Raw genomic sequence first — 25,209 nt, 5'->3', positions numbered from 1 at the left:
GTGACGGTAGATGACTTCATCGGAGAAGTAGCATGGATAAAACAGGTTGTAGAAGAACACAGCGTGTGTCTGCCCATGGCCAAAGTCAAAATCAGTGGACCATTCGGGGAGCTAGAAACTGAGGCTGCAGTTTCCAAATTTTTTTCACTGCAGTATCCCTACATCTTTTCGAATCGTTCGAATCAGTTACTGCGTGACAGAGGGCTCAAACTGGGAGAGGGCATAGTACAGGCATTGACCCAAGGCCAAGCTCGTAAGATCGCGGTGCTTTCGGCTGAAAATGCTCAAGCTCCTCCAGCGGAAGCAGAAAAGGGGATCACTTCAATACCCGAATCCGAGCTAGGCCCGAGGGACAAAAGAACAGTTGAGGAGAGCCTGCCAGCTGACCAGCTCAATGAGAGCGTAGCACTAGAGTGTCAGAGTTCTAGCCTGCAGGAAGAGCAAGTAGACGTGCTCACAAGCGAGACAGGGTCGTTATTATCACCGGCCTCAAGGAACTTTGATCAGCTCTTACGTGTGGATAGAGAGTCACTGGCAGCTGAGCAAAAGAATGATGAGAGCTTAGCTAAATTACATGACACAGCTGAAGAAGGCATTGCTAGGCGCAACGTGACGATACATGAGAGAGATGGATTGTTGTATCGGCACTACAGAGATCGAAAGGGTAGGACTTTAAATCAGTTAGTCGTACCTACTAAGTATAGGGAGGACCTTTTGAGTCTCTGTCATGGGAATGGGTGGTCCGGCCACCTAGGCATAAACAAATCAAAGAAAAGATTGCTTATGGAATACTACTGGCCTGGCTGTTTCAAAGACGTAGAAAACTTTGTAAGATCATGCGATGCCTGCCAGCGTTCTGGTAAACCACGAGAGACATGGAAAGCTCCACTGAAGGTAGTGCCCTTAATAACAGAGCCTTTCAGACGACTTGTAATAGACACGGTAGGGCCTCTTCCAAAAACAAAATCGGGCTACAGGTACTTGTTTACCATGCTGTGTCCGGCTACCAAGTTTCCAGAAGCAATCCCTTTGAAAGAGCTCAGCTCCACCGAAGTAGTAGACGCGCTTTTGACAGTGTTTGCACGAGTTGGGTTTCCAGCCGAAATTCAGGCAGATCAAGGGTCAGTATTCATGAGCGCACCGACTTCCACATTCTTGCAAAAGTGCGGGTAAAGTTAATACACAGTTCTGTCTATCACCCTCAGTCAAACAGTGTAGAGAGGTGGCATTCGGTGCTTAAGCGAGTTTTGCGTGCGCTCTGTTACGAGCACAAGGAGGACTGGGAGAACTGTCTGCCGGCAACTTTGTTTGCTTTGCGAATGGTTCCACATGAAGCGACAGGGTTCTCACCAGAAGAACTAGTGTATGGGAGGACACTCCGTTCTCCACTGAGAATGTTAAGAGAGATGTGGGAGGAAAGAGGAGGGAGTGCAACAGTGGTTGAATACGTGCTAAATTTACTGGAACGGCTAAGCGTAACCCAAGAACTAGTCGGAAAGAACATGGCAGTAGCTCAAAAGAACGCCAAATTCTATTACGACAAGAATGCGAGGCTTCGCACGTTTAACGCCGGAGACCAGGTAATGATCCTCAAACCTTCAAGAAAGAACAAGCTTGAAGATCACTGGGACGGGCCCGTTAAAGTGTTGCACAAACTTTCAGAGACTAACTATGCTTTGAGAATGCCCGGTCGCAGGAAGGAAGTGAGGATATATCACTGTAATTTGATGAAGCCGTATGTAGGGCGGAGCGGAGTCGTTAACTATACCATCAAAGAGCCGGATGGCACTAGTACCAAGTTTAACGAGTATAGGGCGACCTCCAACTCTGAAATCGGCCTAGAAGAAGTAGTAGAACACTCGGTAAGCTCGCACGCTCTAAGACCCGAGCAGCTAGATGAGCTAAAAGGGGTGTTAGGGGAATATCTCGACAGATTCAGCGATCGGCCGGGTAGAACCGAACTGATAACGCATGAAATTGAGCTGACCTCTACCGAACCAGTAAGATCAAAACCTTACAGGGTGTCTCCAAGACAGAGAGAGATTATGGAGGCAGAGATACAGCGCATGCTAGAGTTGGGAGTTATTGAGCCCGCTGAGAGTGACTACACGTCACCTCTAATACTCGTAGAAACCCCTAACAAGAATGCTCCCATTGGTCGAAGGTTAACAACTGCACGGCCGTTTTCTCTCACCTAGGGATCTAGGGAAGACAGAGCATTTTTAAGCAGCTGATTAGCGGCTGCTCAGTGTGCATTCTTTCAGTCCTGTTAGACTGATGAACTGTAACGTTCTCCACTCTTCATGTAGATATCGTAAATAAATCGCATATTCCTCGTTCTCGATGAGAACAAGTCCCTCCCTTCAACAACGTCCTCAGCGTGGATGAGTTGGACGACGGCATGGGCCAGCTACCATTTATTTCATGCCTGACCCTAACCCTTACAGTACACATAATTGCACACTTTAGCCACGCATTTATTTTCATCCATGTTGCTGAGTCTTTCTTCAAAATTAATTTTGCTCTGCGTTTCTCTAGCTTCAAAATACGCCTAAACCATGTCACCCTGTACTGCCTGATTGGTGGTCTCACCGTGGGATCCTAAAGCCGATCGGCCTACCGATCTAACAATATATTCGATTTTAAGCAAAGAATCACATTAGCGCGGGCACCATAACTCCTTTTCAAGTTCCTCGCACCACCTCATATTTACTGTAGCCGCAAGAGGCTCAATGTTTCGATATTGGTGGATTCCACTTCCCCTTTATATTCAGCTTATCTTGGTGGGTGCTTGAGTAAGTCTTCGTTAATGTATACACCTAGGTTTTTATATTGCTTGATTCTACGCATGACTTCCTGTTGAACTGATACCACCTAATTACTCGTCTCTTCATTAAAAATCATAATTCGCGATTTCTCTGTGCTAAACTTAAGGTCCAAATTAATGGCTGCATTGGCCCACATATTCGCATGTCTCGGTAACTATCTTGCATTGTCCGCTAGTAGCACTATGTCGTCCGGATACATCAGCCCATGGACCGTCTGTTGTACCTTTTGTCCACATTACGAATTTAAGATAGATGAAACCTTAATCCACTGTTTCCCAGTCGTCATTTTATGCCCTTGTCATAAAGCATGAACATCAATGAAGACCGAGTACATCCTTGCTTCAATCCTCGGTGAATATCCACTACTTCAATGTTGCATTTCCGGCCTTCCTGTACAATATGTACTCGGTTGTCCCTATACTCTTAAATGTACACGCTCTGGGACGTATCTTGCCATTCAAGAATAATCGTCATCTGTCTTGCTTGCATTTCCTTCCTTGAAAACGGTGCGCTTGCTACTTTCAAGTCGAGAATGCTCCGTTATGCTGATAACACGCATGCCGTTCGCGACATGGAAGTACCAAACTGGCAACGGTAAAGAAAGGAAATGCGGACAAGAATGACGACAATTATTAAACCCCAAATTAAACCCAGTGTTTAATATTGATTAAGCGTGTATATATATGTATATATCAGCAGCGCCACGACGTCCGAATCTAGGCCTTCGTGCTTGACAAGCTTCGCCACAGCCAGGGTTCAATACGACCCAAACTGGTACGACCTAGGTGTCGTTTCCGGCGGCGCCACCAGGCGCCGCTACTATACCTCAATCTCCACCGCAGCATGTCCACATAAAAAATTCACTTGTAATAACCTACTGTTGCGGAGTTAACGCACTCTATATCGACAGACAGTATATTTATACCATGTCCATCAAAAGCTTTAAGAATCGTCCTTCGCATATATTAAGCCCATTCAAATAAAATACCCGGAACAATGTCTGCTCAAAAAATATCTTTCGAAACTTTTGCGAAAACGGAAACCGGCAAGAGGCGAAGACGACAAACGTCGCGCGCGACCTACGTGATGTTGGCAGCGAGCAAGGCGGACAAACTTATTGCACACAACTTAATTTCATTTTATTTCGGTTTCTTTCTCATCCTCGATTATTCATCTATTGTTTTTTTTTCTATATCAGTCTAACACCCGGTTCGTGGCCTATCCTCTGCAGGGGATTTGTGCCATTGAATAAGGCGTCATCATCATCATTATCATTGGCGGCGAGAGAATGACGTGGCTCGTAAAGAAGCGTCGAGCACTTCCAGTCTGCCATGCAAGGAACGCTTCGTCAGCAGAAGTGTCAACCACGGGGAACCGGGCTATAGGGAGACAACGTATCAGCTGCCAGATTCCCTTCCCCGAAAAGACTTTTGAAGACGACCAGAAGGCGTCTGAACAACGTGGGCAGCAACATGGCGAGGTGGGTGGCGCTTCAACTCGGCGACAAGCGGGACGCCATCTTTGGCTGGCGGACGTTGGCTCTACGAGCCGCGGCCGCCGCGGCGACCTGATTTTCTCCAAAGTGACCAACCCGCTGCGGAACATCCAGCGCAGCAACGGACTACACGGCGTATGGGACAACACAGCGCACAACGTCATCTGCACTACCGACATCCTGCTGCTGCTCGGTGAGGTGCCCGCTACGAAACGCCTGCTGAAGGTGATCCTTACGAACCCTACATTATTCACAGCTTCACGATAGTCCCTTCAAGGCCTGTGCGACACTGCGCGGTCTCCGCCTGTGGCAGCAGCTAGCACTGTGCGACAGCGAGCGGTCCCAGTCCGCGGCGGCTGTTAGCACTAAAGGTACCTGCTAGGTATGACGAATATGATCCTTGACTGTAAGCTCATCTGTACATCAATTTGCTACCGCGAGCGGTCCCATCCGTTGGGTGCTATCGCCGAAGTGAGCTGCTCTTTGGACGTACAGAGGGCGGTCCCAGCCCGCGGGCGCTGCACTCGCCGAAGGGAGCTGCTAGACATGACGAAGCTGCTCTTTGGACGTACAGCGGGCATGCCCAGCCCGTGCGCGCTGCTATCGCCGAAGGGAGCTGATAGGCCTCACGATGGTGGCCCTTGATTGGAAGCTGTTCTACCCATTAATTTGCAACCACGAGTGGTCCCAGCCCGTAGGCCCTGCTATCACTGAAGTAAGCTGCTAGACATGACGAAGCTGGTGTTTGTACGCTGTTCTGCCAGTCAATTTGTAACAGGAGGCTGTCCCACACTGTGGGCGCCGCCATCACCAAAGAGAGCTGCTAGATATGAAGACACTGGTGTTTGTGTGCTGTTCTGTCCATCAAAGCACAACAGTGGGCGATCTGATTGTAAGCTGTTCTGTCCAACGATATAGAGCAGTGGGCTGCAGAGATTGTAAGCTGTTCTGTCCAACGAAATACAGCAGTGGGCTGTAGAGATTGTAACTATGTGCAGCAGTGGGCTGTATACATTGTAAGCTGTTCTGTCCAACAATGTGCAGCAGTTGGCTGTATAGATTGTAAGCTGTTCTGTCCAATGATTGTAAGCTGTTCTGTCCAACCATGTGCAGCAGTGGGCTGTGTAAGCTGTTCTGTCCAACTATGTGCAGCGTAAGCTGTTCTGTCCAACCATGCGCAGCAGTGGGCTATGTAAGCTGTTCTGTCCAACCATGCGCAGCAGTGGGCTATGTAAGCTGTTCTGTCCAACCATGCGCAGCAGTGGGCTATGTAAGCTGTTCTGTTCAACCATGCGCAGCAGTGGGCTATGTAAGCTGTTCTGTCCAACCATGCGCAGCAGTGGGCTATGTAAGCTGTTCTGTCCAACCATGCGCAGCAGTGGGCTATGTAAGCTGTTCTGTCCAACCATGCGCAGCAGTGGGCTATGTAAGCTGTTCTGTCCAACCATGCGCAGCAGTGGGCTATGTAAGCTGTTCTGTCCAACCATGCGCAGCAGTGGGCTCTGTAAGCTGTTCTGTCCAACCATGCGCAGCAGTGGGCTGTGTAAGCTGTTCTGTCCAACCATGCGCAGCAGTGCGCTGTGTAAGCTGTTCTGTCCAACCATGCGCAGCAGTGGGCTATGTAAGCTGTTCTGTCCAACCATGCGCAGCAGTGCGCTATGTAAGGTGTTCTGTCCAACCATGCGCAGCAGTGGGCTATGTAAGCTGTTCTGTCCAACCATGTGCAGCAGTGGGCTATGTAAGCTGTTCTGTTGAACCATGCGCAGCAGTGGGCTATGTAAGCTGTTCTGTCCAACCATGCGCAGCAGTTGGCTATGTAAGCTGTTCTGTCCAACCATGCGCAGCAGTGGGCTATGTAAGCTGTTCTGTCCAACCATGCGCAGCAGTGGGCTATGTAAGCTGTTCTGTCCAACCATGCGCAGCAGTGGGCTATGTAAGCTGTTCTGTCCAACCATGCGCAGCAGTGGGCTATGTAAACTGTTCTGTCCAACCATGCGCAGCAGTGGGCTCTGTAAGCTGTTCTGTCCAACCATGCGCAGCAGTGGGCTGTGTAAGCTGTTCTGTCCAACCATGCGCAGCAGTGGGCTGTGTAAGCTGTTCTGTTCAACCATGCGCAGCAGTGGGCTATGTAAGCTGTTCTGTCCAACCATGCGCAGCAGTGGGCTATGTAAGCTGTTCTGTCCAACCATGCGCAGCAGTGGGCTATGTAAGCTGTTCTGTCCAACCATGCGCAGCAGTGCGCTGTGTAAGCTGTTCTGTCCAACCATGCGCAACAGTGGGCTATGTAAGCTGTTCTGTCCAACCATGCGCAGCAGTGGGCTATGTAAGCTGTTCTGTCCAACCATGCGAAGCAGTGGGCTATGTAAGCTGTTCTGTCCAACCATGCGCAGCAGTGGGCTATGTAAGCTGTTCTGTCCAACCATGCGCAGCAGTGGGCTATGTAAGCTGTTCTGTCCAACCATGCGCAGCAGTGGGCTGTGTAAGCTGTTCTGTCCAACCATGCGCAGCAGTGGGCTATGTAAGCTGTTCTGTCCAACCATGCGCAGCAGTGGGCTATGTAAGCTGTTCTGTCCAACCATGCGCAGCAGTGGGCTGTGTAAGCTGTTATGTCCAACCATGTGCAGCAGTGGGCTATATAAGCTGTTCTGTCCAACCATGTGCAGCAGTGGGCTATGTAAGCTGTTCTGTCCTAGCATGTGCAGCAGTGGGCTATGTAAGCTGTTCTGTCCAACCATGTGCAGCAGTGGGCTATGTATGCTGTTCTGTACAAAGACTGTAAGCTGTTCTGTCCAACCATGTGCAGCAGTGGGTATGTAAGCTGTTCTGTCCAACCATGTGCAGCAGTAAGCTAAGTAAGCTGTTCTGTCCAACCATGTGCAGCAGTGGGCTATGTATGCTGTTCTGTACAAAGACTGTAAGCTGTTCTGTCCAACCATATGCAGCAGTGGGCTATGTAAGCTGTTCTGTCCAACCATGTGCAGCAGTGGGCTATGTATGCTGTTCTGTCCAACCATGTGCAGCAGTGGTTATGTAAGCTGTTCTGTCCAACCATGTGCTGCAGTGGGCTTTGTAAGCTGTTCTGTCCAACCATGTGCAGCAGTGGGCTATGTATGCTGTTCTGTACAAAGACTGTAAGCTGTTCTGTCCAACCATGTGCAGCAGTGGGCTGTGTATGCTGTTCTGCACAAAGACTGTAAACTGTTCTGTTCAACCATGTGCAGCAGTGGGTATATAAGCTTTTCTGTCCAACCATGTGCTGCAGTGGGCTATGTAAGCTGTTCTGTCCAACCATGTGCAGCAATGGGCTATGTATGCTGTTCTGTACAAAGACTAAGCTGTTCTGTCCAACCATGTGCAGCAGTGGGTATGTAAGCTGTTCTGTCCAACCATGTGCTGCAGTGGGCTGTGTAAGCTGTTCTGTCCAACCATGTGCAGCAGTGGGCTGTGTAAGCTGTTCTGTCCAACCATGTGCAGCATTGGGCTGTGTAAGCTGTTCTGTCCAACCATGTGCAGCAGTGGGCTATGTAAGCTGTTCTGTCCAACCATGCGCAGCAGTGGGCTATGTAAGCTGTTCTGTCCAACCATGCACAGCAGTGGGCTACGTAAGCTGTTCTGTCCAACCATGCGCAGCAGTGGGCAGTGGATGCGCAGCAGTGGACTTTACCCAGCATGTGGCTTCTTCCTCATGGACCAATGTAACTGTGAACTCTGGGTTAATTTTTGTCTCTGGAACTCTTCAAGCAAGTCCCCAGAAATGCCCCACTAAAAGTACACGTGAACTGCAATGTAGCTGTCTTCCACCGCTGAGCTAACGTGCAGTGAGCCTTAGTGAAATGTTTAGTCGCCGAGATACCTGCAATCTTTTCAAAAGTATTTGTATCTGCTGCCATGGATGAACAGCCACACTCTGCCTCTGGTAACTTCCAGTGAGGCTGTCTGATACCGGTGAATTTTTAGTATGAAACTGTGCTTGTGTGTGGCTGCTGAAGCAAGTCCACACAAATCCTCTGTTAGCTTCTGGTACAGGTGAACTCATAATGCACCTTTCTGTCTATGACTGCTGAAGTGAGCATGCTGCAAGCTTTTATTTGTGCAGTAGCCAAGGTACCTGCGACGACTTCATCAATATTTTTCTGTGACCACGGAAAGGTCACATTCAGCTTATGTTTATTTGCTTTGAAGCCTTCAAGCGTATGAACACTCATGGTGAATTTGTGTTTGTGACCACTCAAGTACAGCAAGTGTCTTGCAACTTCTAGTACCTGTGAAATCAGTTTCGTATTGTGTTGAAGCAAGTGTCTTGTAACTGCTTGTCTATCTCTGAACTCTCGAGTACTGTTCGTGTTGGCAACTGCTAAGTGATCCTTCAGTAATTTTTTTAATGCCCAGTGTGTCTATAAAATATTTAGTACTGTTATAGTGTGCGACCACTGAAGTAGCCCTGCAGAAAGTCTGGAGTAGCTTCCTTTATGGCTAAGACACCTGTAAACTATCCAGCAAATATCGCATTTATATGCCTGCGACCGTTAAAGCGAGCCTGCCCACAGTAGCTCTCCTACTAACTTCCTTTGTACCCCACCCTTGCAGAGAGCTTTTTAAAGTTCTTTAACTGGCCGAGGTGCATCTGCAAATTATTAGCTCAACTGAAATGGTCTCGTCACTACACGAAAGTGTTTGTTTGCTCTGGTGACGTTTACCAGAACTTGTTATGAATGCTAGCGCATTTGCTCTATAAATGGATGATCATACAGCAGCTGTCTGTGTATATATGATCACTGAACTAATCTCATGTAATTTTGTTAATGCCTAATGTAGTTGTGACATCTCTAGTGTAACTTGTGTTGGTGTAACTACTGAACATGGCCTAGGGAAAGGCTGTGGCAAGCTAAAGTGGCTAACATATCTGAACTGTTCAGCAAATTTTGCATTGATGTGCCTTCGACCACGGAAGTGAGCCCACAGCAAGCCTCATGATGAGTTGCATAGTGGCCCCATTGCAAATTCTTAAATGTTCTTGCTACCCAAAGTGCATTTGTAAACAGTTTCAGTCATGTGCACTTTTATTAACCTTGGTGCGGTATAAATAACTCCTAATGGCTGAGCATGTATGATGAAATTATTGAGTTTTATTTGTTTGCATTCATGGGCTTTACTGAAAACTGCTGAGTGCATTTCAGAGTAGAACTTGTGGTCTTCCTGCAACTGTTTTATTGAAATAAATGCTGTATTTTTAATGAGATTGTCAAATGATTCAACAGCCTGCAGAACTAAGTTCTGTAGCTTCGTTCCTAGCACAAAAAAAGTATAGCTTGCATGTCTGTATGTTCTCAATTAATGCATTTTTATCAAGTTGTATGTAATGTATTTGCATAGCATAGCAGGGCACCATGTGCACAATGCTTAGCTGCACTGCACCCTTCATTTAATGTGCTCTGAGATGCGATGGGCTGTATTCCTGGCCTGTCTGCTGGTACTTCAGCTTTCCCACACGACACAGTGAAAACACGCACATAAGTTTTAAAAAGCAAAGCAACAAACCCGATCCATCTGATTGCGGTCAAGCTCGAACGCAACTGCAACGCTTCTATCGAGTGCGGCCGTGCTTCTGTACGGCATTCTCCCACGCTGCCGCGGCGTTCAGAAAAAGGCGACGGTAGTGCCATGGGGATTTTCAAGAAAATATGCTCAGTGCGAAGCCTTTCGTTGGACCCACTCTCCCAATGTAGTACACGCTACTTGTAGGAGCCGCGTGCCCACTCCCTTGGTTGATTGGATTGTAGGAGCCACCCTAAACATTTTCTCCCATGCGTAGTGTTGTCTGGTGAATACTCATTCAACCAGCACCCGGCGTTTGAGAATCTGCCGCTTCGAGACGAGCGGAGTCGGCGCTCTTGTCTTTATTTTCCTCCGTGTTCCTGCTCAAGAAAGCGAAATTTCATTTCCAAGGCGACTTCCTTTACCTTTCCTGGCAGCTCAAGGAAAGGCCGAAGAAATAATAAACGCAGCTGCTAAGAAAAAAAAAAACTAAATTAGTGCGAGCACTCAACCTTTCACGAATGTAAAATTAAACGTGCACCCACACAAAAAAGATACAGTCGAGCACAACTGTTTTGGGAATAAAGGTGCTTAATTTTTTGTTTCTTTACAGGCTAGGCATAACGACCGAAATCAAGTGCGACCTACGTGCGCCGGATTGACCAGCGTCGTGCGCATTAAGGCAATGTCACTACATGGCTGTTAAAGAAGAAATTAGTTCTTCTTTCTTTTTTTTTCCTGGTGCAGTGGTCTCTACTTTTTCTCTCGACTATATTTATGAGGTGTAGGAACACATCTACATGAAAATGTTTAATTGTATTAACCTACTGTTCTGCAGTGAACATAAACTAAGTGTTCCACGTCCAGCAACTGCTTTGAAATCGTCCTTCGCATATGTTAAGCTTGTTGAAAAAAAAAATACCCGAAACTGTCTGCTTGAAAACCATTTTGCGAAACTTTTCCAAAAAAGTAAATCTACATGCTGTATTTCTGGCAAGAGGCGAAGACGACGAAGGTCGTGTGCGATCTACGAGGTGTTGGCAGCGAACAACCCTGACTTACTTATTGTACACGCCTAATTTCATTTAATTTCGCTTTCTTTCAAATCTCATGGAGGGTAGAGGTACACAGCGAAGCTGTGTACCTCTACCCTCCAAGAAAATTTGCTTGTCGTAAGCAAAAAACTCCCCATACGTGGGCCGATCCCGGAGATAGTGCAATACCGGCCCGACACGCGGCGGAGGCGAAGCCGACATTAAGCAGTCCCCATACATGCGCCGATCCCGAAAATAGTGCAATTCCGGGCCAACTTGCGGCGGAGGCGAAGCAGGCGTTAAGCACTCCCCATACAGAGGGTAGAGGATTACCCTCCAAGAAAATTGGAGGGATTATTTTGTTTACTTAGTCGTTAGTTATGAGGCAAATTAGTTCGTTAGTTGTTTTAGTAACTTCAGTTGGTTATTAGTTATGGAATTAGCTTAAATCATTTGTAAGTTTATGTGCATGGTTAGTTTAGTATTTATTAGAGTCGTTACTGAATTGGTTAATTTTGCTAGTTAGGTCATTTGCATTGTGTTTACTAAGTTGGCAATTTACAGTCACATTTAGTTAGATTGGTTAGTTAACACTTGGTTTGGTTGGTTAATTACTTAGCTGCTTACTTATTCGGTAATTATCAGTTAGCTTTGTTAGTTGGTTTAGTTACCTAAGTTAGTAAACATTTAGTTAGCACACAGTGAGTTCAGTCAGATAATTAGCTAGTTCCTTATTAGTTATGGGATTAGCTAATTAGTAAATTTAGCCATTCAATTAGGTTAGTTAGGTCCCCTTGAAACTTGACCGGCACGTAGACACTCAACGAATCTTGGGTATTGTCGCTATCACGAAGCATGTCTCTACATAGAGAGATGCACCATGCAAAACCAAGCGCGAGCAACTAAAACCAGTAGCGCAGGTCTTTTACGCTCAAGTACAGAAAAGGGCGAGGCGTAATCGCTTTGTAGCAAGTTCATAATGATGGAGCAGTCCCAAGTGTACCTTTTTACACATGAGCTAGGCCACTGTTACAAATGTACGTGAACCTGTAAATGAAACAACGCCTAATAGGTGTTTTGAAATTGTTCGCTATAAAATTGTTGAACACTGTGCAGAAACGGGGCGGTGATTTCCACATTGGACCGACAATATTCGGACCGCGATAATGGCAGCCGACCCTTGCACAAACGCAGATGTACGCATAGAATGACTGTGGCGTCCGTATAGGGCGTCTGCTTCATTGCCTGATTACATTCTCGATTAGGTGATCATGGAAATTTATCTGAATCCCCTTTTAAATGGCACGATGACAAATAGTCCCTTAGCCTTCTTGAATTAATCAGGTATAGAACTTTGTGCAGCGCTTTCGCAGGAGGAGAACTTTTCCATATACATTTCATTAATCTTTATATTTTTTCTCTTCCTCAAAACTTATCTATCCACCGTTCGCATCAATATCTTCCCTGCATTTCTTTTCCCCCCACTTTTTCCCTTCTTGCGCCAGCAGCATGGTGCGTTTACATACCTACATAGCATATAAGTCCCAGTTACATGTTCGGAGGTCAGGACCTTCTCATATTGAGGAATTCCTGAAGTGCTTTGCTCTAGGTCGAATAAGTGGCTTCAAATGGGCGCTTCTATATTCTGCTAGTCATCCACAAGCATTTTTTAAAGCAAACTCCAAACTGTTTGTATGACCCACTGATAGAAAAAAAAATGTATTTTAATACTACGATATGAAGTTCGGCAGAAATTATATCAAGTTGAAAATAAATTTATCTTGCTTTGAAAGAAAAATGGACTGTCCGAGAGAAAGCAAAAATAAATATAATATGAAGACTAAAATTTCCGGCAACATTTTTATGTTCGTTTATATAACTCACTAGTGTATATATCCTGGACATGCCTATTTATGGACTGCCAGCGGACGTTCAAAACGGGATGTCCCATGGACATTCCGCGGGGATATCCTTCGGACATCCAAACAGGATAAGGACTTCTCCTGTACGTCCCATGGACGTCCATGTTGGATATCCGGATGGATGGACGTAGGGAATTATGATGGACGTCCCACGGATATCCCTGGTTACTTGGGAATATCACACAACACACGGAATTCTGCGAATTCTGGTTGCAGCGCTCTTAACCATGTTTTCAAAGAACGAAGCCTACACGACTGTCGTAAAAGGAGCTGATGATCGAGTGTTTTCCAATTCAAATAGTGACAGATTTCTACTTTTACGACGACTGTTCATGCTGAATTGCCTACCTGGGCGCCAAGTCGAATTCCTGGTTTTTACTACTGTCAATCTGCTCTTGACAGCGCCGCAAACCAGAGAGAGTGTGTGTGTGTCTGTGCCAAAAAATAGTAATAATGATAACACTTAGGTCTGGGCGCTGGTGCACAGAAAAAGAAAAATCCAAAGAGGTAAAAATGTGAATTAAAAAACTACGATCAAGAGTGATGGGATAAAAAAATGAAAAAACAAAACAAAAACTACACAATAACACAATTTTGAAACATGGAGAACGTGTACGGAAGGAGAGAAGACAAGAAAAAAGTGCCAGTGGAAAGAAGGCTCAAAAGAAAGCGCTAAGCTCGGCACAGATAGAAGACAATTAACAAAATTTCAAAGATACCAAGAATGAGAATATGACAGTTGTAAAGACTTTACATTCTGTGGAGATGTGACGTGCTGTCTGCTGAAAGAGGAAGGAAGCAGGGCGTATGTCCCTGGTAGTCTTCTGTGGAAACCATAGTGACAGAAACTAGTGGTTCCGAACATGCAATAACGCCACTAACCTCTTTGTATAAAAATAGAACGTTGGTATGGCTACGTATGCAGCTGAGGGACGGAATCGTAGACTGGGGTAAATGAAGTTTGCTTGGTGCACGATGCACATTCGGTGCTCTCCGAAATCCATCTCCCCGGACCATCGCCTAAGCACTTCTTAAAGCCCCCGCTGCGCGTGATCTTCTCCAGTTCATTCCCAGCTGTCTCGATCGAGTAAGAGTCACGGTCCCACGGTCAAGGCACTGCACAGGAACGCCTCCAGCCTGTTGTGATGTAGCACAACGGCAGTCGTCGGGCCATGACACTCGGCAGAGTCGTAATCCCTGGCGCACACTCGAAGTCATAAGTCGGGGCACCGCAGATTGTTGAGTTGACGATTGCTGCTGCCGCTTTCTGCGTCCCTCGCAGTGGTTCATCCCCGCCGCACGGATGTACAGCACGAGGGGCGCTGAAACATTGCCACGGGAGTTCGAGGGCGCGCCTCCAGGAACATCCTGCCGGTGCAAGCTGCGACTTGTGACGACTACGGCATTTTGCCGGCCGCCGCTCGACGTCTGTGCTACTGTATTCGTGTATTGTCACAGGCTTCACGTCGCTCTGCCCGACAATGAGGTCAGAAAACGATGTCTACAGGGGGTGTTTTATTTTACTGTTATTGGAACTTCTAATAATCACCCACGACATGTAGCACAATTCTGCTTCTTGAGCTAGATCACTCTCAGAGGCCGACATTATCTTCAGAAAAAGTTAACGTAAATATTAGACAAATTACCATATCTTCATAATCATTTTAAGTTAATTACTGCCCACACTGCAAGTTAAAATTATATTCGATGACTTTAAAGTCCTATCTACTAAGGACTGAAAATGACACCAGTTTCGAGATATGCGTTACCAAATCTTGCGAAGAAATGCATTGGTGTTCCAGTGACTTTGGAGGTTCACTGCATAAAAGGGCACTTTGTGGAAAGTGCAACAACAGTGCATTTTTACGGCAAGTTTGACTGCGCTATCTCAAAACTGGTGTGTATTTCAAAATTTGTTCTAACTAGATGTAATTCGTTGAAAAGTTATTTTTATGAAATTATGTTAGTCAGTTACACGTATTGATTTCCACCGTAAGTTATGTATATCTCTTCCGAGTATTACAGATTAATACGTCAATTCTTCTCTTTGCAACCTAAAAGTGATGAGATTCTTAAGGTAAAAGACGGTTTGCCATTCCGGGGCAAGGTATTCTGTAAATGTCTGCATAGTGGACCGTCAATTTCAGCTGCTGCTGATTGACTGAGCTGTACGATCAAAGAGACAGGCTGGGGCAGCCTTCCTTCTCGCTCGTACCCCAGCCAAGCAGCACTTGAGCAGCTGCCGCAATGGACAGTACACTAGGCGGGCACTTACAGAATACTCCCCCCGGTGTTGCATTCCCAACACGTGCACTGCTGTTTAAATGTAAAATGCAAGTATAGATACTACAACTTTCCGTTATACGGCACTTTCATAGTCAATTCGAAACCATTGTGACCGCCTTGGCACAAACCCATGGGGTGTCTCGCCCTGCATGGTTTTCTAAAATTGATCAGTTGAAAAATGAATGAGAAAATCTTCAACATATCAAGTCTTTCACATCTTCTAGAGGGGCTTCAAGTTCTTTTCCCTTCCTAGAAAGACATCAAACAGATCAGGTGCTATAAATGAAGCAACGCAAATGCCAGTGTTTCTTTAATTAAGTGAATGTAAGGGTAATCGATTACATTTTTTTCTGTAACATATACAAATCTGTAGCAGGCTCCTTTGCACAAGCCTCGCATGGATCTCTTCGCAAGCATTATGTAAAAATACAGCGCGCAAAACGCTCCTGCATCTTCTATGGGGGCTAACTGCCAACGCTGTCTTCAACAGCTTGCATGATTTCACACTGAGGTATGTTGCAAAAAAAGTTTCCGTTTTGTTTTTTGTCCATCCACAGAAGGGGATTTCAGTGGAATCAAAACATAGAGGCACTTGGCAACTTGTCAGAGTTGCATGCCGTAAAGGGGTCATGAGTCACCACGGCGGCAGCAGCAGGCATTTCCTTCCAAGGCTAAGCGCGCAGACGCTTAAGGTGACTTCGAAAAAAATGACACGAAGTTCTGTTGCCATGTCAGCTGCTAATCTTACGCAATAACTTTTACCTGGCTCGTTCTCTTCTTGGAGTTTTCGCACAAAAGAAAGAACTCAGGTTGCGTTCTTGACTTGCGCTGCTTTCTTCAATCAAGACCGTCAAACCCACTTCTACCCATGTTACAGCTATAGTTATTCCATTTCATCTAGTACATTCTACTGAAAGTTTTTCTTTGAGTTTTTTTAAATCTTTGCTTGTACACTTTCCCGAGTGTAGTTCGCCCAGTCTTATCCAAACGAAGAAGGCACAAATTGTTGCTGCCACGAGATAGGTAAACTATTGACTGGCATTATAGTGAACGTCTATGTCTGCAAGGAACACAGATGATCAGGAAAATGACGTCTGTATTACAGGCCTGTTTATCATTGATCTGAGCATGGATTAGACGGCATCACAACTCTTTGTGCTGTGAATGGTAATGCTAAATGCCATGTCTGTATTGATCTGTGTTCTTTGGAAGTACAGGTAACTACCACATTGGTTTCTGCATGCTAAATACATCTATGGATCATGAAATCTGCTCGTGCTAACAGGCCAGCTAGGCATTGAACATTTAATACGGGTTCAGTACTGATCTTGTGCACATGGCAAACTTCCTATGTTCATATTTCTTAAAATTGAAAATAGTTATTTTCATCACAATGAGCAATGGAGTGTTTCATCTTTAGAAAACAGCAGTTTGAAAGACAGTGAAGATACATTCTCCTTTTTTTTTTATTTTCGTACAAGAAGACACCGTGAGGGCAACGTGTTGCCGGATAATGGCAACCACATGCCATATTGTGTTTTTTCCTTTTCTCAAACACTTTATTAAGCACCCATATGAATTCGGTACTGGTGTGTCATCTGGTGATTAAAATTCAAGAAAGAGATGTGTGTTTCTTGTGAGAGAAGCGAATGTTGCACGTAAAGCACATTAATGCTGTGGTTCCTCTTTAAGTAGGCTGTTCCAGCTTTTGCCAAGTTTCTTTTACAAGTGGCCAGTGCCCCATGTTGTAATCCCAATGCCCACAGCTGGAACTGGCTTTGTAGGCCTCCTCCTCTTCGCCACTATGATTCATTTCATAGACAATAACTCCTTGTCAGTCCACTTTGGTGCAGTGTCCTTTTCCTGCTTTAGCATATTGCTTCATCGCGCCCTAGGGATCTCTTCCAGTCCAGAATCTCACATCGCTTCGTGTGGGATGGCTTCATCAGGTTCACGCCATATTTTTTATTGCTGGGAGGCAGGCGTTCAGGGTGACCCTTTCTTGCTCGTCCTGGTTGCTTGTGCCCTTTATTTCAGACATTGTACCTTGAAATAAACAGGTGCATTTCTCGTGATATTTGCCACTTGGACAGCTGTTGTGACTTTCTGCTTCCTGCAGTACACTTTTTTTGAGCCGACTTGATCCATACAAGGATGTATTCAGTATATGAATAAGCACGACAATGTGCAATTAGCACAAACTCTTCACTGAGGCATGCACCTGCGTTCAAAAATGTGTTCGCATGCATGTGTGTGTGCACATATCTCGTTCATGTCATATCCTGTTCAGATATATGAGATCACAGCCATTCTTTTTTTCTATTTGTTGCTGTCTGCTATGGCTGCTTTGTTGCCATAAGTTCCCATAAAGCACAGGAGTATCACACAGGCACACACTCAATGTTGCATTGCAGTGGCAGGACCAATGAAATTGAGGGTTCAAAGCACTGCCTGGGTTGCTACAACTGATGTCCATCGTCTGGTTATTCACCTCATTTCACCAGCACTGCTAAATCACGTCCCTAATGTACTTGTTCCCTCCTCCTCCGGTCCATTGCCACCTAACCCCAGGATAAAGTGCACAAGGCGAAATTCCCGTTATCGTGAACTCGAACATAAAGTGGAAATCCAGGCATTTTGCTGCCAAACTCGCATGCTGGTATGTTTATTATGGAAAATGCTTAGGCACATGAGAACAAGCGGTTTTTTAGTAAGGCCATTCTCTTCTACTATATCTGTCCACAACAACAGAAAAATGTGGGCTTGCACGTTGCCGATTCCAGGCTAGTTGACTTGATACAGCTTCGCTTGTTCAACTGAATGCACAGAATTGACACTCTCATCGAAAGCCATACTCATGAAGAACACACAAAAACCAAAACTAGCCCGGAATTTCTGCGAGTTAATGTGGACTGAATGCAAATTGCACTTTCGTTATCTGAAACTTTACAATTGTCATAAATTTCCTAAGATGTCCGACACCATGGCTACCGTGGAGGTTAAAGAAAAACTGCCGGAGTGAAAACTATGTCCCGAAATCGAAGCCGCACAGGAGGGGCACGGTAAAACTATAAATAAATATAAAAATTATGAAGAAGCGCTTTTCGCACACTTCCGACGAGTTAATCAACCGCCTTGGTTAATCATAGTTAATTTCACCGGACAGATACTTATCTACGTGTATCCTTGTATTACTGGTTTTAGTGTGAAATCTGAATATTCTGGCATATTGTACTGGGGATGACATCATCAATATCTTGAAGAAATTACTGTTTTCGTTGGAAATAACCAGCTTTTATTTTCTAATTACCCTAGCATTAAAATCACAGAGCCAAGCCACTTAATCTGCAAGTGGACATCACCCGACAAGGCTCTATTTCAGGTGATGGAAATAAGCAGCATACACATGAATGTAACTTGAGTGGTTTACATGTTTCTTTTTCAATTCTTGCAGTTCACGTAAACAGAGATTCACTGTATCGTGGTTGCGACAAGTTCTTTTGATGTTGTAGTCAGGGCAACACAGAGGAATATGGAAGACGAGAAGAAACATCACACGTTCAGTAAAGCAAGCCCGAGATTATAAGAGAGTAGATGAGGTATTCCAATTTGGACTGAAATGTACTAGTGAACGGAGTGACAGAAAACATCACAAACAAGGCTGAAAGAGCACACGAATCCCAGACGAGGTTCAAGATGTGCATCTTTAGTCGGAGAATAAGAATGCATGTGTTCAGACATTTAAGCAGACACTGTATGGGCATATAACACATCAGTGAAAGCAAATAAAATTCTTATAGAGTACCACGAAGGTACAAAGGCAACCTAGGCGAATTTCTCAGAAAGGAAGATGGGCAGTAAGAGAAAACATTTTTTAAACTCGGGGTTCGAATTTTTTATTGGGTATTTGACAATCTTTCCATGAAAAATTTTAAGCACAGCTAGTTGGCACATATTAAATGACTTCTTATGAACTGCGATATATCAAGATATGACAGCACGATGTGCCGTGCAGTTGTTGCTCTTGTTTTCAATAAAACTTGCAGTACTTGGAAATATTCAGTCACTTTATTTGCGTAGTCCAGGCAAGGACTATGCCCGCCAGTCCTGTCACCATTACGCGCGCATGCTGCCCTCCGGCTTCTCCGATCGCGCCATAATCTTGGCATGGCAGCTGGCACCATTGTTACAGGCTGCACGGTCCTGTGTTAGGACAGCAGTTTCAGGTTCTTTGATTGTTTATTTCCCCAGCAAGAGGGGAAGGGTGACTGTTATCACCTTTGACAATGCCTCTGCCTTATTGTCAGACTAAACGCCGTACGCAGCAGCCACACCACATTAGGGAGGAGCTTTGTACAGATCCCAACTCTCTTGCATGCGTAATCATGCGAACGACAATTAAAATTTGGAGTCGGATATCTCGGAGCACATACGCGCCAGAAGAATTCCTCCAAGTGATATGGTGTAGAAACACGAGTCTCTCTAAATTTTCAATACAAACATACCCACTTACTGTAGTCAACAAAAAGTTAACTATTGAATTTTAGTTGATTGGGCTGCTGAATGCGATAATTATCATCTCACTTTGCACCACCCTGGCCACATAACTTATTTGCAAAGGTGGTCCTCGCGTGCCCCAGTGGCTAATTTTAAGAAAACCATAAAGCTTAATTTTGAACACCCCGTAGTTTCCACACGCAAACGCTATGGGTTCTTTTGCCCTTCTTGCGGAAGCTCTTCCACGTCCCTTAAGACATCGGAAGCCTATACAAATAAGGTCACTTTGCAAAGCTAATTAGGTTTACTAGCAATTAAGTCTTAGGCAACTAATGAGAAAATCTGTGAACAGAAAACAGAACTCTACAATCTTTCTAGTTTCACTGAGACATCTTTCCTTTTGATGCTGCTTATTTTCCCGGTCTCATCTCCTATTAATATAAATTGAAAACTGAGCTAGTTGGTCCTTATTCATCTTGTGGTTCATGCAGCGTTCACAAGATACAAGGACATTGAGAAGAAATGCACAGCGCATCCCTCGTGCATTTTTTTGTTTTTGTCTTCATTTTTGGTGAACGCTGCATGAACCACAAGATCATCATCCCTTTCCTCACTTTTCTGCTTATAGAAAATTTCCTGTCCAAGATGACATTCTGAAATAGGCGCGGACAGGGTTTTGAACCGGAACTGAACCTTTATTTTCATCTGAACCAGGATTGAACCAATATCTTTTCCACCATCTTGTAACCAAACTCAAACTTTTTGGAGGAAATGTTCCGAACCAGTTCGACCACAGGTTAAGCGCATGGTCACTGTTGTGGAAATTCTGTGAGAGCAAACGACATTTCTTGTGACACTTGATCACAGCACACAGAGTGCGGCCTTGGGAACAGTCATGTAGCTCACCACAGTGATCTGTTGGGCTCATTAAACTGTATGCACAGTCAGCTAAACTGAACACTATCCGTATAGTTGACATGCACTGGTCTGGACAGCGCCACCGATGCTGCCTGGTCACAAAGGAAACTGCTTGTGCTCAGGGCATGTACTGTATTCAGGCAGAGTAGCACCCTCGTTGTAACCGTCATGTACATTTGTTTTAATGTGTGCTTTACCTTGAGTGACTGGTGTTGGTTCTGCAGTACGATATTGGCTTCTCCACAGCAAGCGCAGGTGGCAACAACTGGATTTTGTTTCGTGGTGTTTGGCTATTAATAAGCAGCTTTGCCAATTTATGTAATTGCAGGTTATCGCTATAGATTTTAGATCGTATTCCTTTTTATCTGCACGACAGTTTGCAAGCACATTCAGGAGAAAGCCATATGAAACATGTATTGTCACAGAATGCCAACAAAGCTGTATTCTTCTGAGATCTTCATTCATCTCACTAGAAATGTAGCACAATGCATACCGAATTCTGCTCTAAGTGTCCGGACTACACTTGTTTGTTTGGTTTCAGTCAACATTAAAGGGACACTAAAGAAAAATAAGTATAGCTATTTTAGTAACTTATCCTTCTACAATACAAAAAAAAAAAACACTCATACTGTGATAAGAGGCTTGGCAAGCCAGGAAAGATGGAAGAGTGAAAGATGGGGAGGGGTGCCACCTCCCTGAAGTTCCTGCACTAACACGGTATGACGTCATGGATTTTGACAATGTCTTCCTGGGGCTGGTTAATGTGATGAGGTTCAAGAACTTTTACTTATTCAGAATGAGCCAAATACGAAACAGTGCTTTGAAAGAGTATGCGATGTCACACTGACGTACCGGCGTAGGAGTTTTGTTGGAAAATTCAAATAATGTAAGTTTGACCTTCATTTTCTCTTCTAGCAATCGACCCATTACAGTAAAATAAATGATAATGCGGTTCTAAATGTATAATTTATCTGCTGAAACTAATCTAGTGTTCCTCTTTAGTGTCCCTTTAGGAAGCACAACTTTTTACACACATGAATTTTTAAAATTTTTTGTGGTGGCTATGCATATAAGTTAAAGCGCTTTGATTCCAATATTTATTTGCTCACTCGAAATATTGCAGCTATAAATTCATGGATTCATCAACTTTTGCAAAGTTCACTGATCACTTTCTAAAAACAACACTACCTGCATGCTGTCTGAGAATTAACCAAGTGCCTTTATTTATGTTTAGAAAAATGAACGCATAATACATGGGTAGTTAAATGCTAGATTAAGTATTGTCATATTCTACAGTATGGATCACGAGCGCCAGCAGCATTACATGATTATACTCACAAAACAATTTCGGCTCACTTAATTTGTTTTACTAAATAACTGCAGTACGGTGTCCAAATTCCTCGAACGTAGAAGGTTCGACGAATTATAGCCTCTTTATTTCGGATTAGTGAAAAACCTCACCTTAATTGAAGCGAACGTACTTGGTGTAGGGCTTCTTTAGACAATGATTCATCTACATTGCACATTACTGTAGGTAGTTGCAACGTGGTATCACAAACTGCTGACGCAAGCATCAGTCATCCTAACGTAGTGGTTGCAAGCCACACCGTGATCATGTCACCGAAAGCTGGATGCGCACCCCATAGATCGTTATTTGCTCTTTTCACTGTCTTTTCACTGTCACGCTCTTTTCACTTTTTTTATCACTGTCTTTAACGCTGCACTTGCTTCTCTTCATTCGAGATGAGATGGCAAGCTTAGTCCCCTGCATTTGCTTCTTTGAGAATGTCCAGTGCCCTTCTCACAATCTCTGCCCCAATTATCTTGTCATCCAAAGCTTTCAATGCGGTTGCTGCCATTGCACCAACCTTCGCATCACCGATGACGGGTGACAATTGGCCCAAATTTTTGTCACGACAAGTCCAGTAGTATTTATCTTTTGCAGAAGATATTGCTGAGCAGTAATTTTTTAAAAAGTCTTTCTATATCTGCCAGGCCTGAGCAGTACGCACGCGTTTAGCCCTGTTATACGAACGCTTCTTTATACTCCTTACTTTGCGAAGAGACTTGTTCAACCAAGGGCTGGATTTGTCGTTAGTTATGGAGACTATCGGGACGTACCGGTGTACGAATGCAGTTCATTTTTCCTTGTAGAGTACCCAGTTGTTATTTTCAGATTGACAATTAAATAAAGGTAGTAGCACTTTACAAAAAATTCTAGTTTGGAGTTAATCTCATCGTAATTTGCTCCGTTATAATTGTGAATTTGTTTTGTTGTTCTGCCAGACACTGGCTTCGTGATGCTAACAGCTGATAGAGGTTATGATTGCTAAAGCCGCTCATATCTGAAATGGAAATTATTGTGTCAGGAGCGTTTCTGAAAACTATGTCCAAGATAACGGAGGTGTGTGTAGACACCTTAATTATTTGGGAGAGGTTTATAACTATTTGGAATGGGTATTAGGTTCACATTTCTTCACGAATCATGGTAACTTGATAGCTATGGCATCATACTGCCGAGCTAGTAGTCTGTGTTCAGTCCAAGCTGAGGGGGCCGCATTTCGGTGTATACTTAATATTAGGTACAAGTCTTAGAATTCCAGGTAGTCCAAAATTCTCTGATTTTTCCAATTCGGCGTACTTCATATAAGTAGGTTGTTCTTTTGGTGCGTAAGGCGAGATAATTTTTTTCTAATTGACGTTGCTTAATTCTACTACTTCAGTTTTATTCACATTACGGTGATAGACGATTTAGAGCATATAAGAAATGCAGCAGACTTCAGCTATTCTCTCGGCTCTGCACTTGCTTACTCCGACAGCAGTGAGGACGACCATCTGAATTATTTTCTGTCTGCTTGTTCCTCAAATAATTGGGTTTGTCCCTACAGGGAACTGGACAAGAAAACATCGATTATATGTAACCCGCTTTTTAATGGGTAGGATGCGGTCATATATAAGCTTCTTAATTTAAAGTAAGAATTTCAAAATAAAAGAAATGGACATTATAATATTTCAAACAGTAATATATTTATGTGATACTACGAAAAGAATGCTGTGGATTAGATAAAAAGGTTTTGACTTCTTCTTTGTGATGTACACAGCTTCCTTTTTGTATAATATTGCAATGCATGTTGTGTATGTCGAGCTACACACTTAGTCGGACTTTACCATTCTCAAACTCCCTCTGTCTAAGGGAGCTATATTTATTCAATTAAAGCAAATAACTTTAAAAAACCTTTTGTTTGTAGTTGTGTGCAAAAGACATCCAATTATGTTTTCTCGAGATGGCTCTATATTTTACTATTTAAATATATTTGGTTCAGATAATATTGGTACGTCATGTTTATGTTCATTTGAAAGGATCATCAAACAGTTTTGAAGTTCCTGCTTAGTGATTAATGAACATTGAGGCCAAAACTTCTACTGACAGGGATGCCACAAGCAAAATAATGCAGTGCCATCAATTAGCATTATTCTAAGTTTTACGTTACCTTCTCCCGATCAACTTGCGTTACCATTGCTCGAATACAGTGAACAGAACGAGTTGACCTGGCTCTTTCAGTACGTCCTCTAAATACCATTTCACACATTCTTTATCCTCGCAAACGATTCCTTCTGAAAGATCTTCGCAGTCATCTTTTCTCGTTTTCTTGTTAGCACACCACCAGCAACATTGAAAAAGAATCAGGCAGGCTGTATCAGGGACGCAGCCGCAGTGGTGCACATGACGCCTTGTGCGTGCTGCTGAGGGTGTGTGCGCACTAGGATACAGAAATGACATAACCAAACAAACAAGTGACATTTATTCATGCATTACGAAGCTTATCTGTGCTGAACTTATCATACAAATAGAGTTGAAACCATGTACAAATATATTCAAGTGCCAAGAAAATCCCATTGTTACAACCGATAGTTGTTATAACTAGGTAGCTAAAAAGAAAGCATAGGAGATAAATATTTCAATTAGACAGAAAGAAGTACAATCAAACCCACTTATACCATTACCAATTTTAACACTACTAGGGTGAGCACCCTATGAACTTTTGTGTGTGTTCTATTGGGTGTTTGCACAGAAAAGAGAAGACACACGAAATCCGGGAAAAGAAAAAAACATACGAGCCACTTCGCCACACTTTCTGTGAATGCACCCCGCACGGCACACCTTCATGCCGTGGACTGTCAGGGACTGACAACCAATTTTCACGGCACTATTTTTGCTAGTGCAGTGGAAAGGTGCACTAACAGGTCAGAGGTCAGGCTGTCTAATCAGAAGTGGTGATGCAGAAAATGCTGTGGAACATTTTTTATCAGAATTTTTCTATCTGCAGTGAGGATGTAGCCGTTCACTGGAAACATGCTCAAAATGGTGATATGCAAGGACGGTAGCAATTATACGCCGGCATTAGTGGGAGACAGATGCCAAGTGTGGCCGTGCTGTAACAAAGTATGAGTTTGTTTATCAAGTCGATGTTCCTACGATTCATGTTTTCTAAATTCGTAAATGATTTTTATGATAATAGCTATGTGTTTTCGGGGTTTCCTGTCCTACTGCTTTGGTATTTAACCGGTCAAAACGAAACCAATTGGATTCATAATGAAAAGACTCCTTTACATGTGATACGGAGTTCAGCATGTTGCCGTAGCCATGCATGCGATAATGCTCAAGTGTCTAATAATATGGCAACAGCAATTTT

The 25,209-nt window shown here is 44.1% G+C and overlaps 2 protein-coding genes across 4 annotated transcripts in view; one reads left to right on the top strand and one right to left on the bottom strand.

Annotated features, from left to right (window-relative positions):
- Window positions 1–25,209, bottom strand: part of LOC135901568 (uncharacterized) — a 1,085,637-nt gene that overhangs the window by 434,907 nt on the left and 625,521 nt on the right. The gene's annotated exons all lie outside the window — the stretch shown is intronic.
- Window positions 3,727–25,209, top strand: part of LOC135901572 (uncharacterized) — a 31,219-nt gene continuing 9,736 nt past the window's right edge. The window contains exons 1-2 of one of the 3 annotated variants that reach the window (XR_011511114.1): window positions 3,913–4,516; window positions 14,097–14,300. Coding sequence is in view for 1 of the 3 variants with exons in the window: in XM_070531120.1 (XP_070387221.1) it covers window positions 4,117–4,516 (400 nt within the window). In the remaining 2 variants the exon portion in view is untranslated. Of the gene's footprint in view, window positions 4,517–14,096; window positions 14,301–25,209 lie in introns of all 3 variants that reach the window. The other 2 variants (XR_011511113.1, XM_070531120.1) reach the window with 2 other exon arrangements.

Source organism: Dermacentor albipictus, chromosome 1 (assembly GCF_038994185.2).
Source record: "Dermacentor albipictus isolate Rhodes 1998 colony chromosome 1, USDA_Dalb.pri_finalv2, whole genome shotgun sequence".
In the NCBI taxonomy this organism is placed as follows: domain Eukaryota; kingdom Metazoa; phylum Arthropoda; class Arachnida; order Ixodida; family Ixodidae; genus Dermacentor; species Dermacentor albipictus.
Note: the sequence above shows the minus strand (reverse complement) of the source record. Positions and strands in the feature narration are given on the sequence as shown.